General features: G+C 43.8%; 1 protein-coding gene across 1 annotated transcript in view; it reads left to right on the top strand.

The window, feature by feature from the left end:
- LOC138589442 (cadherin-4-like) overlaps positions 1–12,390 on the top strand; it is a 257,011-nt gene that overhangs the window by 106,264 nt on the left and 138,357 nt on the right. The window contains exon 3 of the mRNA XM_069659713.1: positions 4,819–4,842. Within this exon, the coding sequence (XP_069515814.1) occupies positions 4,819–4,842 (24 nt within the window). The remainder of the gene's footprint in view (positions 1–4,818; positions 4,843–12,390) is intronic.

The following is a 12,390-nucleotide window of genomic DNA, read 5'->3' on the forward strand; positions in this document are numbered from 1 at the left end:
CAGAGTGTGTGTGGGGCTCTCTATGAATAACTGCTTACATATGTTAGGTGACACATCTTCGCCAGTGAACAAAGGTATTACAAAGTGTCTGAATCATCTTAATCTGGGATCTTTGTGTTGGCTAATAACAATTATCATCTGAGTAACTACCTGTCTGATTAGCTTACACTGTTAATGCTTAAATTAGGGATGGACGATATTGGATTTTTTGCCGATACCTGATATGCCGATATTTTCCAACCCTTTTTGCAGTTTGCTGATTTCAATACCGATATATTAGGCACATGTTCTTTTTTCCACCTAATTGCAGAGAACGTCAAGTCTCCCCTGTAGTGGAATTGATATCATGCCTACTCTTATTGTAGTGGCCCACTGGCAGGTGCAGAAATAACAATAACAAATAATATTAAACTCAGGTTATGTAAAAAATGCCATATTAATTTGCATGGAACATTTTCTTTCAAATAAAACTCTAATATTCATACAACTTAGACAGGATTAGATGTTGCGTGGTGTTATCGGTGAAAATATCGGCAGAAAATATTGTCAAGAAAAATCGGCCAATGCCGATTTGTGTCATTTTCAAGCCATCATCTGAAGAATACCGATAACTCAGATACTGACGCTAGTCTCAAATTGATGCACACAGTAGGTTCAGGGTCGTCTCTTAGTCATCGGGTTGATATCAAACACATCACAGGCTGGCAAAATGAGTAGTAACTGCACCACTAATGATTCTTTCTTTTATTCATGATCTTTCTTCAATTAATAGATTGTGATGTCAGTCACTATTTAAAGCAGAGACTCCATATCTGCTTCAGTGCTTCAAACAGTAAATGTCACTTAGTGTAATTTTACTTCTTCTCTGCTTATTGTTTTTTTATATATAGAATCAAAGAAGAACTCATGGAGCAAATAAATGGAGTAATGAATGTTATAAATATTAACACAAGTATTCTCCAGCTATTCTACATTTTCTGCTTGACTTGTTTTCCTTTCGCACGATTGACATTTTATTATTAAAGTCTAACGGTAAGAGGGTACATGTTTACCTAAATGAACATTACTCGTCGGTATTTCAAAATGAGTTTTTCCCTCCTTCATTTCCAAAAATATCTCCATCCAAACAAAACACCAACAGGAGGCGATACAACCCAGTTATGGAAAGAAGAAAAAGAAAATCGCAGCCAGATCAAAAGTCTGGGCGGGCTGCAATGGTGCACCGAGGAAGGGGGACGATATATCAATATAGTGGACGAGTAACTGTACATGTATGTGTAAACATGTAAAAAGTCCTGTTAGCAAGGTTAGAAGCATCACTGTTCTTCTGCTTCATTTGTGACGCCTCACTTATGAGATAACGCCGCACAGCCTGACGTCACGAGCCAAAAACGCTGTTTACCCCGTCTCCACGGAAACAGAGTTTCTAAAAGTCTTCACCCTGGCAGGAGTTTTACAAAAGATCCGTTTTTATTGACCTAAAACGCTGCATTTGTGTGGAAAGGCCAAAACACAGAGAAAAAGCTACGTGTTGAAAAATACCCGTGTACGTGCAGACATGGCCTCAGTCTTTCCCTCCATCTCTCCCCTCCCCTTCTTTCTTTCATCGACAGGCTTCATTTATTTTAAGGAAAGCAAAACATTTTGTAGAATTTTTACCTCCTTATAACTCTATCCTCAGGATTTAGCTTTTATGTCCTTGGGCATCTTTAGGCCGGTCTTAACTTTCCAGGCTTGCATGCATACTTGGCAGTGTGAAACCTGTATTGACATATGGCCTACTTTACATAATACTCAAACCCACAGGAGGACCGATGTGGGGGCACGGACACATCAAAACGCCACTCACATATTCACTGCAAATTAGTCTCCAAATCCATATAAGCCACTGATAGCTGGGAAGAAACGCAGTAATCAATGACGGGGGTTTTCTTTACCTCCCTAAACAGCCGAGTTATTTATGTGTGCTAACTCAGATCAGCGGGGTGTCTCAGCACTGACCCGGCAACTTTGTAGAGAGGGGAGAAGTGCTTACTTTTTGTTATTGTTAAAAAAACTGTTCCCACATTTCCTTCTCATGTATTCTGTACCTCATATAATATATCAGTGTGCACAAAGAGAGAGTGACGCATGGTGTGGCACCCTGCCGTTTACCCCAGGTAACTGTGCGTAGGGGTAATTAATTAATCCATAATAAACATTAGGCCTCGTTATATCAAATTAAATCACCGCTAAGTTCTGTTGTTTTTCATTTAGCCTTGCAAGCTCCTTTCCAGGAAGCAACATCTACTTAATTAATATGTGCTTTGTATATACTGTATACTGTTAAAATAACTACACAAGTGTTTCCACAGTAGCAGCTTCCTGAGCTCCTCATGTGCTACAAAACTCCTGCTTTAAGCGCCTGTAAATGTTGAGAGGTGCTGGAGTAAATGAAATGCGTGTCTGATGCCCACCAGTTACCTGTCACCGCTGCTGTCTCAGTGGCTCAAACTGGTAAGACTCGTGGTTTGGGCTTTCATTATAATCCCTGTAAGCTTCAGCTACATGGACAGATCCAACGGGTTTGCGGTTGTGTTACATAATACTTTGGATTTTTTTAAGCTCACAGACATGGAATAGTGTGTCAATTCACAGCTGTAGTCTGACACAGAGTCTGCTGATGAACATTTGTTTTACTTGAAAAACACTCTCCAGTGAAAATCAAGTGTTTAACCTTGTAAACATCTCCATGTGGTGTTGTTCATGTGCTACAAGACATATCAGGGACAACATAAGCAGTCATCTCCACGGCTGGGCCTGTCTGCTTTTAAACTGCAGTGTACCAAGGACAGGCTGAACAACACGTTTTCAGATTGGCAGGGTTTGTGATGTCACAAACCTAAGGAGCCAATCCCGTTGTTCATATCATGATGTGCAACCTATGCCAACCACTTCGGTGATGCGTGAGCCAGCTGTAATCGTCACAACTGACTACTAACGTTAACTTTACTACTGCTAATTACTACATTTCAAGCTAGCTAAGTTTCAACAAGTTGCCACTAAACGATGGCAGAGACATGTTTTGTTTCCGCGACGGAGGGGGCGGTTGGACATTTGCATAAAGGGCGGGAACTATGCAGATGAGGGAGAAGAAGGAGATGCCTTGGGAGGATTTGTACAAGGTAATTAAACAGAAAAAACATATCAGACACAATTTATTATTTCAAACAGAGCATTTTATAAGTCTTTAAACAGGACTGGAATGTTCAGCTTAAAAGCACTCCCCTATAAATGTGATGTTTCATTATCTTAGGTCGATGTTGGAGTATAATTTGGGGTATAAATCAGGTGTTTTGGTCACCACAGTTAAGAAAAAGCCTCCCCTGTTCTGAAATTCTCTGGGATATATTAGGAAAGTATTTAGCTTCTGACACACTGAAGCCTTTCTTTCACATAATAAACGACAAAGAGAGCAGGACATGGGCCAGCGACTTTGACGTGCTGGGTAATATTTTATCATCTATGTGGCTATTCTGAAGCTTTTAACAGCGGTGAGAGTTTGTAAGCCTTTTGGGGTGAGAAGGAAATGGACCGAGGATTTTCTTTTAGTGATAAGGCTGACTGCGCCGGGCTGCGAGAGTGCTTTACTAACTAATTATTTGAAGCCTCCTCTCAGATTAGGGTTAGACGCACAGAGCTTATGGACAGTCGCATAGCAGACAATCAGACCATGTAATAACCAGAGGGCCAATATTTGCTCAAATCCACTGTAACACCTCACAAAACAAAAGTGTGTAAAGCCCTAATGCTCAGTCCAATCCCACGCCACACTGCCTTGATAAACACTGATGCCACCCCCACAATGGGCGCCATCTTTACTCTGGCAATTAGGCAGAGCTTTGGATTATCGCGTCCTCAGTCCAGCACTCCACAAATCCACCTGGATTCAATTATTCCCCTCCCATGTCTGTGGCCATTTGGGCTTTTCGGGCACACGGCCAGCGGAGAGAAATGTTCTGCCGGATTTCAGCTGCTGAAAGTACAAAGTTATAAAAAGAAGTTATGAAAAGAAATTGCCTCCCTGCAAGTTTGACAAGTCTATTAAATAAAAATGAAACCTTGGGATCTTACAAACACTTGTCATGTAAATATTTTATGAGAACAATAAGCTAAATTTACTGCTGGTTTTCTCTTTCACAAACATGCCTCCTTCAGTCTGGTTTATTTTTGTGTGTAAATGTTGCAGCGCATCCTTCCCTCCGAGCGGCTCATGTTTTGATCCACACCTCGCGGGCCAGGAGTGTCTCTAGTGGGCTCTGACTAAGAACCGAAAACGCTTGACTGAAAGGGTTTGATTTGCTTTGTCTAGCTGCACCTCAAAGGCATTATTCCTACTTATTAGAAAGCTCACTCAAGGTAAAATTGCGTAAGAGATCAAGGGTTTCCAGGGGTCTGGAGACGCTTGTGTTTCTACTTCTGCTGTGTTTGCTTAGATGCTTTTTTCCTTCCACCTGGTCTCTCCTTGTGGAGCTGCTTTGTGTTTGTGTGTATTACTCAGCACCCCTGCTGTTTGCGTCGCTATGTGTGTTTGCATATTCAAGCATAAGCGTGCATGCGTTCGGTGAAGTGGATATTCTTCGCAGGTCTGAGATGAGAGACCCCCTCTGGATGTGAACAACCCCCCACCCTCTGTCTGTTTATCCTCTTGGGTGGCTCGTTTCCCTCGTAGCAAATCACCGCGGCTGCTGTCATCTCCTGCATTTTATGTGTCTGCTATACAGCCTGCTGTCAGCTCCTAACACATCCCTCTGTGTGTCTCCTCTCTTTTATCTACAGATACCACCGTGTCATCACAAAAAGGTAAGACAGCACTCCATCAGTCACCTGTGGATCCCCGTGCCTTTTCATAAGGGTGGCGTGTGGGTGCGTGCTTCTGAGTGCGCTCTCAGTTTTTTGCTAATGAGATGAAAAAACATTCCACCGTGTTGTTGATGTTGATTTGAAACTGAATCATCCAGTGTTTCTGGTACAGAACAATCTGTTTGATTACAAAGTCAATCACTCACACCCACTGACACCAAGACTAAATTATCCCGCTCTCCCGCTATGATCGACAGCCTACAGCCTGTGTTTATGCATCGCTTTCTGTAAGTCTCATGTTAGGTCTAATCACAGTTCTGTTTCGACTCCTCCGCACTTTCATGTGCTTGTTAATGGGAGGTTGGGGGAGGTGATGTTTTGCATGCTGGATCTTCGGGGAGAGACGGGAGATGTGGGAGGGGGGGGGAGATGTTTTGTAGGGATGTACCTGTAGGCTGTTTTCATTTTGAAAGATGATGGGGCCACGCAGTCAAACTGTCTAAACAGCTCCGGGGGTTTGCTTCTTCTCTGAGTGGCAGCCTGCAGGAGGATTGCGCCGAGCAGTCCCCGCGTTCTAGTCCTCGTGGCGGAGGTACAGTAATGGCAGAGGTAGTGTCACGCTCTGTGATTGCAAAGCAGGAGAAGACAATCACTCTGCAGAACTCCCTGCTGATTTTGTTGAAACTTTCTTTGCTCTCCAGCTGTGCTCATAAGAACTTATCTGTTGTTTTGCACGAGCTCGCACCAGAAAACGAAGAAGAGCAGAAGGCAGGTGAAGATACTTCTGTTGTCACCTGAATCGGATATAATGTGCACAACATGTGTATATTTGAAAGCATTGTGACACGCTTACGAAGCTGCAGATCCGTGGACGCAGCTTGTAGACAAAGTGCAGGAGGCATTGATGGAGTACATCTGGGTTACAGGGTTACACCTATTGTGCCCTCACACACACAGTTGGGAGGCCTATGCATGCGATGGCTATGCAGTGTATGATGCTGTCAGAAGGGCCCATAAAGGTAAGTGATGTTGTCGCCCGGGCCTCCGTCTCTGATGAATGTCTGAGGAGAGCAGAGGCTGGCGTGGCGTACATCATCCCTCCGCAGCCGCACTCGCGCACACACTCCTCTGAATGAGAGGGAGATAAGTAAGGCCGCGCATCCCTGACAGTGAATGAACGCTCACTGCCGTTAGCCTGTGTGTGTCCGTGTCCGTGCGTCTGACTTTTATGTGTTTGTATGTCTCTCTTCTCCGGCCCATTCAACGAGCCGAATTCAAATCTGTTCAGTCAGAAGCATCAACAAAAACATTCACTGCCATGGAGTGCCATGGAGAAAAATACCCTGCTGCATTCATCCATACGCGTTGTAGATGGCTGTGCACTTATGACAGTGCCATTTGTACAGACAAACATTGTGTACATGAAGCACGGTGTGGTGTGTGCACACATCTGAAAGGACCAGCCTACAAGTGTGTGTCTTTTTTTGTGTGGCTGAATGAAAGATGGAGAAAGCAGACCGTTCGGCGTCAACTCCCCACAGTGTCAATCTGTTAATATTCAGCATGAGTGATGTCGGCCTCACATCTGTTTAAACAATGCTTCTATACATGTTAGACTGAAGGAAAGCACATCGTGTTAAGGTCCAGTGTTCACGCTGTGGTTGAATAACCTTTACTGGTGTAACTCACCAATATAATGATTAATACAGGACCTCATTATAAGGTGACCTTATTCTTCAGCTCTCTTCTTCTGTGGAACATCCCCGCTCTCTGCCCCCCTACCATGACATCCTTTATCCGACGCCTCGCCGCACCCTCACTCTCCTCCTCCCTCCGCTCTGCCAAATGAAGTGTATTTATGGCACCTGCGCTGGAAAAACAGTCTCCAGGAGTCGTCCCTCTAATTTCATTTTCAAAATGCCAGCAATAAATTTATCAAATGGGCTGAATCGAATCGGAGTCGCACGCGGTGCCATCCGTCATGGGCTGTCCCTCAGGGGCCTGTGGGCGTACTTAAGCCGGCCAAAAACCTCTGCTGGCAGGAGAAAGAGACAGAGTGCTGGGAGTGGAGGGGGAAACCAGATGAATGTAGTGGGGAAATATGCTGAGGACAACGATGCGCATGCATATCTTTACGCGCTTAAATGCGAGCATGAATTAGCGTGCGCGTGAGCGTGGATGCGCACAGAGGTCAATGCTAATTCTTGAACACAGAGGAGCCTCGCGCTGGAATCTCAGGGAAGCACTTTGGCTGTCAATGCGGCAGCGTAATAATTGATTAATTGCAAGACAACTTAATTGATTGTTTTGCTCGTTTTTGCATTTGTAAATCCCTCTCAGTTCAAACGCCACTTTGAGCTCCAGCTCCTCCCCCGCCTCTGCAGCCTCCAGGTTCACACGCTCCGTGCCCTCCCATCCCTCGCTTCCTCCTCCTCTGTACCCCGACTTTGGCACCTTTGCCTCTCTCTTTAAACGCCTTTGTCCGCTCTTTCTTTTTATTTCACCCCTCTTTCCCTCCGCCTATCTTTCCTCCTCCTCTCAGCATTTATCAGTGTGCAGGTTAAGCCAGGCGTGAGCGAGGGTAAAGCAGCTTAGTACTAACAGGGCTAATGAAGTCAGGCCCCTTATTCCTCTGACGGGGATCAGTGGCACTACTCTGTGAAGCCTGTCAGCGTTTAATGATTAGATGAAACATTCAGACACCCGCTACGAGGAGACAGGCACACTGATATGTGGTAATACCCGACCGCGGTGTCTTTCATGCATATCCACTAACATTTATGCACGTGCACGTACAGGCGGTACACACACACATTCACGTGTCCCTACCCACATAGGCTCCCGCTCCTCCCTCTTTACAAAGGTGTGGATTTATGGCTCAAACATGGCATCAAGGGTATGCACACCAAAGTGATTGGAAGACACACAGATGACAGAGAGATTCAGAGACACAATCTGGCGATTGATTCGTCCAATGTGCAGGAAGGTGGAGAACAAAAGGAAGCTGCATGAGAGAGATTTACCCCTCGCCTTGATGAGCAGATTGCAAACAACTCCACATGCTCCATCCAAGATTCATGCTGTGATCCATGATTTTCACCGCTTCTCAATTCTGCTTTAAAAAAAAAACACATGATAGAAGATCAATCAAACGTCTAACATCTCAAAACCTTTTTGAACATTTCAAGATTCATCTCTTGTTCTTTCTAAATCCTTTTAGATGAAGTTACCGTCTCTGTGGACACGCGTGGCGGCTTAATGTGCGCTTCTTCTTATATATGTGTGTGTTAAAGTGGGAGGGTGTTTGTGTGTTTAAACGCTGACGATAAGAGTGACAGAGGCAATGGTCGGGTCAACAAGCTGCCTGTTTGTCAGAGTGAAAGGGTGACGGTGAGGCCTCGGCCGCATTTTGCCCCATTAGCCGCACATGCTAATTTACCTGTCAACGTACATCTACACAAGGCAACTTCACTCGCCACAACATCTCTCTCTCCCTCTCTTCTCCAGTCTCTAAATCTCTAAATCTCTCCTTCATTACATTTTTGTTCAATATCTCCCTCCCTCTGCTAAATTCCCTCCACACACCAGTAATTTCTCCCTCATGCGAAAGTACCTGTTTAGCTCCATGTCGAGGGATCTTAAGACACCGGATTTGAAATAAATGTATGTGCATTTCTGACAACGGGGCGCTGCAGTGTTTCTCTTGGTTTGCAAAGCCGTCTTAAAAGTACTCTGGGAAGCTACTTGGAGGTATAATTCTGCAAAGAAGCACTCCCATCGCACCCAGGAACTTGAGTTAAAGCAAAGCTACCATGAAGAGGAGTGGACACTGAGCTTGTTAGCTGTTAAGATTCAGATTCTTTGTCTTTACACTGTCTGGAAAAATGACCAAAGGGGATTAAAGACATTATATCTGATGGATATGAAGCCCACAGATCCGATGCTGTCTTATTATTGATTTATTTGCTGTAACTGATCGTGTGAAGTAATTTTATCTTCTCCCTGAAGCTGCTAAAATCTCAAAGTTTATTAATTATTCATCTTCAACTTTTCCTCCCTTTCCTTGTGAGGGTTTGATAACTTTAATAATTAGCTGAAGGCTACTCCTGACAGTTAGCACACGCTAACAAAGAACACATCTAAATAAGAATGAGGGGAAACAGAGACAAGGGCACAAACCAGACAGCTGGTTTGTGTTTGAAGAGAACATCAATATTTATACACAGAACGTAGAAATTCTCCAAATGAGTTACTGATGATCACAATGCACTAATCCTCATGTGATCTCCTCAGCTATTAACAGCCTCCTAAATCCAGACACAGCAGCCTGAAATGAGTAAGCACTATTGTGCCCAGACACAATAATACACATTGAGTTGATTACTAGCTGGAGTGTAAATAATGATGGGTGAGACACCTAGTATAAGCTCATGAAATAGTAATGCAATTAAACCGCACCCTGCTGCCTTGATCCCATCCTGACCGCCTTTAAAAGTAACTGTAGTCTCACTACTGGTAACACTAAATGCTGGTGTGATCTATTTTAAATTTGAGACTACAATTTGCCACTTCATTATGAAGCATGAAAACATGAAGCCACAATATAATGTTGTATTCACCACTAGTTTAGCTGCTGTGATTATTGTCAAACTGAACAGAAGTGTGGGGAGTTTGCAGGGGTTCCCTCCCACAGTCCGAAGGCATGCTCGTGAGGTTAGTTGGTGCCTCAAATTGCCCGTAGGTCTGAACGGGAGTATGAAAGGTTATCCGTCTCCATTACCCCTCACAGCATCTCAAACTTGGATGAGAGGGCGTTCAATACCAGCATATGTTTACACCACAGCAGGAGTTGTGCCTCCATCAAAGTCAAATGATGTTAGACTTTCAGATCATTTCTCATTAGTACTAACAAGTTCTTCGACTGCTATTTTTCTTTCTTTCTGTATTCTTCCTCATATAACCCTTTCTCACCAAAATTAGCGTGGTTACGCAGGTTCTTTCAGACCCGGGAAGACCTGCTTATAGATGCCGATTGTCTCTTTTCCCACTGCCAGTGAAGTATCCTCCTGTCGGTCTTCTTTCTGCTGCGTCACCGCCTGACGTCACAAACGCGCCGGCGACAGGGTTAGTAAACGGTAAACATGTCACGGTGGTTAGGTCTTTATTGTATCTATTCCTCATCCAGTCTGTTTATCAAACTCGCCGCTGACAAATTTGGAACGCTGTTGGAGCGCTGCTTGGAGCGGAATTTGTAGGTGAGATGACGAGGCGTCGCAGAAGTTACTGACGGAGCATAGCGAAGGAGCATAGCGAAGGAGCATAGCGAAGGAGCATAACATCGCGCCGGGAAGGGGGATGAGATTAGTGTGCCGACACCTCTCCCCCAATGACAGCTGGTTTTGGCTCCAGCCCCCTTGTGACAGTTTTGGTATCAGGAAACATGTAGTGGAAACCTCACTACTACGCTAGTATTGTACAGCCATTGTCATGTATGATGAGTAGAACAGATTCAAGATGAAATATATTGTGATAGCTCTGATTCAAACAGTAGATGAGCTTTATTATGAGAGCGAGAATGACAGCTGACTTACCTCATATTCTTTCTTCTGTGTTATTATAATTGACTGTAATATCTGAATATCTGCTGAAGGAATTGTTCTAATTATTTTCAGACATCTGCATTCAGAGCAGTAACGTTTAAAGCCTTGTTGCTCTCTTATCTATCATATGGTGACGCAGGTGGTTCTTTGTTTTACTTTGATTCTTATGTTTTCCCCAACTGTCTGCACTCTGTGAGATTATTATCACACATTGTCATCTGTTTTCCCAGAGATGGCATACTTAATAATTGCATGTCCTTTTAACAATGCACTAATAGCTTTCAACAACAATCTGCACACAGAAGAATCTACCAGCTTGTTTTTCATTGCTGTCTGTGAGAAGCCGTGGTTGAGAGTCGGGCCTGCAGTGCGGTTCAAGGAATGGTAAAGGAAGTCGGTTGGTTGGTGAGTATGGATGCACTGGTATAAATTTCCGTGCATCTATTCCTCGTCCCCTGAGGTTAAATTAAACGTTGGTGATCTCCTGGCTTTTCATTTAGCCTCACCAGCAGTTGTCAAAGTTGTCATTTTAAGCTTCTTGAAGATTTATCTTGTGATTTTGGTGTTCCTTTATTATTTTACTGATTCCCAAAGGTTGACTTCTTTGTTAAGCGTAAAATAACTGATAAATGATTTGCCATTATAATTGGTTTGCATAAGCTTCCCTCAGGATGAATTTAATAACTGCCTTTTATTTTTACTATAAAATACCACTTTTTTGTTCCTGATACTCCGGTTACCGATTATTAACCTACATATTTTAAGACATTAAACCTTGGATGTCCTGTGTGTTCAGCACAAATTAGCTCAATTTGGCATGCTAGCTTTATAAACTAAAGCCTTTTTTTACACTGCGGTTCCGCCTCAGCGCCATGACGAAGCTCCATCCTCACGCCGCCTGTGTCATTCTACATTGGACCACGGAAGCAAAACGTGCGCGAGGTGTAAACAAACACTGCACTGTTCCGCCCTGCCGGCTCCGCTGTTTACACAGACGCTGTTTCGCCTCTGTTACCACCTCCGATGCCGGCACAGAGGCAGAACAACGCCCCACCATCCCGCCTCCGTGCGTTCTACATAGAAGACGGAACGTAACAGAGGAGTAATAATCCCGCCTTGAACTGGCAGTTTTTAAGCCCTTAAAATGGTGAACATGGTAAAGATGAACTCACCTCTTGTTTTAGTAGGTTATTGAATGAGACAAGCCCTTTGTCTATGCAAGGTATGCTCATCAACTCATGCAACCATCGTCAGCGGGCTTTTATATGAAGAATATCACCAAGCTTGTTTAAACTGAAGCTTCAAATGCTTTGAAACCTTTAGAAAAACTACAAGGGAAAGTCTGCAGTGTAGTTGAACCATCAACAACCTACAGTTTTCTTTGCTGCAGTTACACTGCAGTGACAGGAGTTGCTTTCTGGCCTCCTATGCAGCCATTACGCCTGAATGACTTTGTTCTAACATGCATGGTTTGAGTTTTGCTGCTTTCTCTGTGATGAGAGCCATGATCACTTCAACCTTTAATTTCTATTTTCTTAATTTATCTGCGTGTACTCTGCCAGAGCGAGGGGTCACTTTGGACATGATATTCCTATATTGACTCCCTCAGGCCAGCTAATAAGGTCCAGCATATATGGGATTTAAATGCCAGCAGAAGACACGGTGGGTTCACACCAACCCTACCAAACAAGCATAATTGAAACCTTTGTGTCAGTATTGGTGAAAAGAAGACGAGATGGTGGATAATGTCACCTGAGCATGAAGCCGAAAGACGCTTTTTTTTTTTTCTGAAACAATGTGAAAGGCTCTCGCTTATTGCTCACCAGAGGCTGATAACGCACTTTGTTTGCTAGGCTAAACTTGCAACATGTCCAATTGAGTGTTCGCCAGAGATAAAGACAAAAGCACACAAAGAGAGCCGTCGCCGACCCCCATCTAACACTCATTA

This window comes from Semicossyphus pulcher, unplaced genomic scaffold (assembly GCF_022749685.1).
Source record: "Semicossyphus pulcher isolate SPU_LCO1_2020_fin unplaced genomic scaffold, fSemPul1.0.p SCAF_13, whole genome shotgun sequence".
Lineage (NCBI taxonomy): Eukaryota > Metazoa > Chordata > Actinopteri > Labriformes > Labridae > Semicossyphus > Semicossyphus pulcher.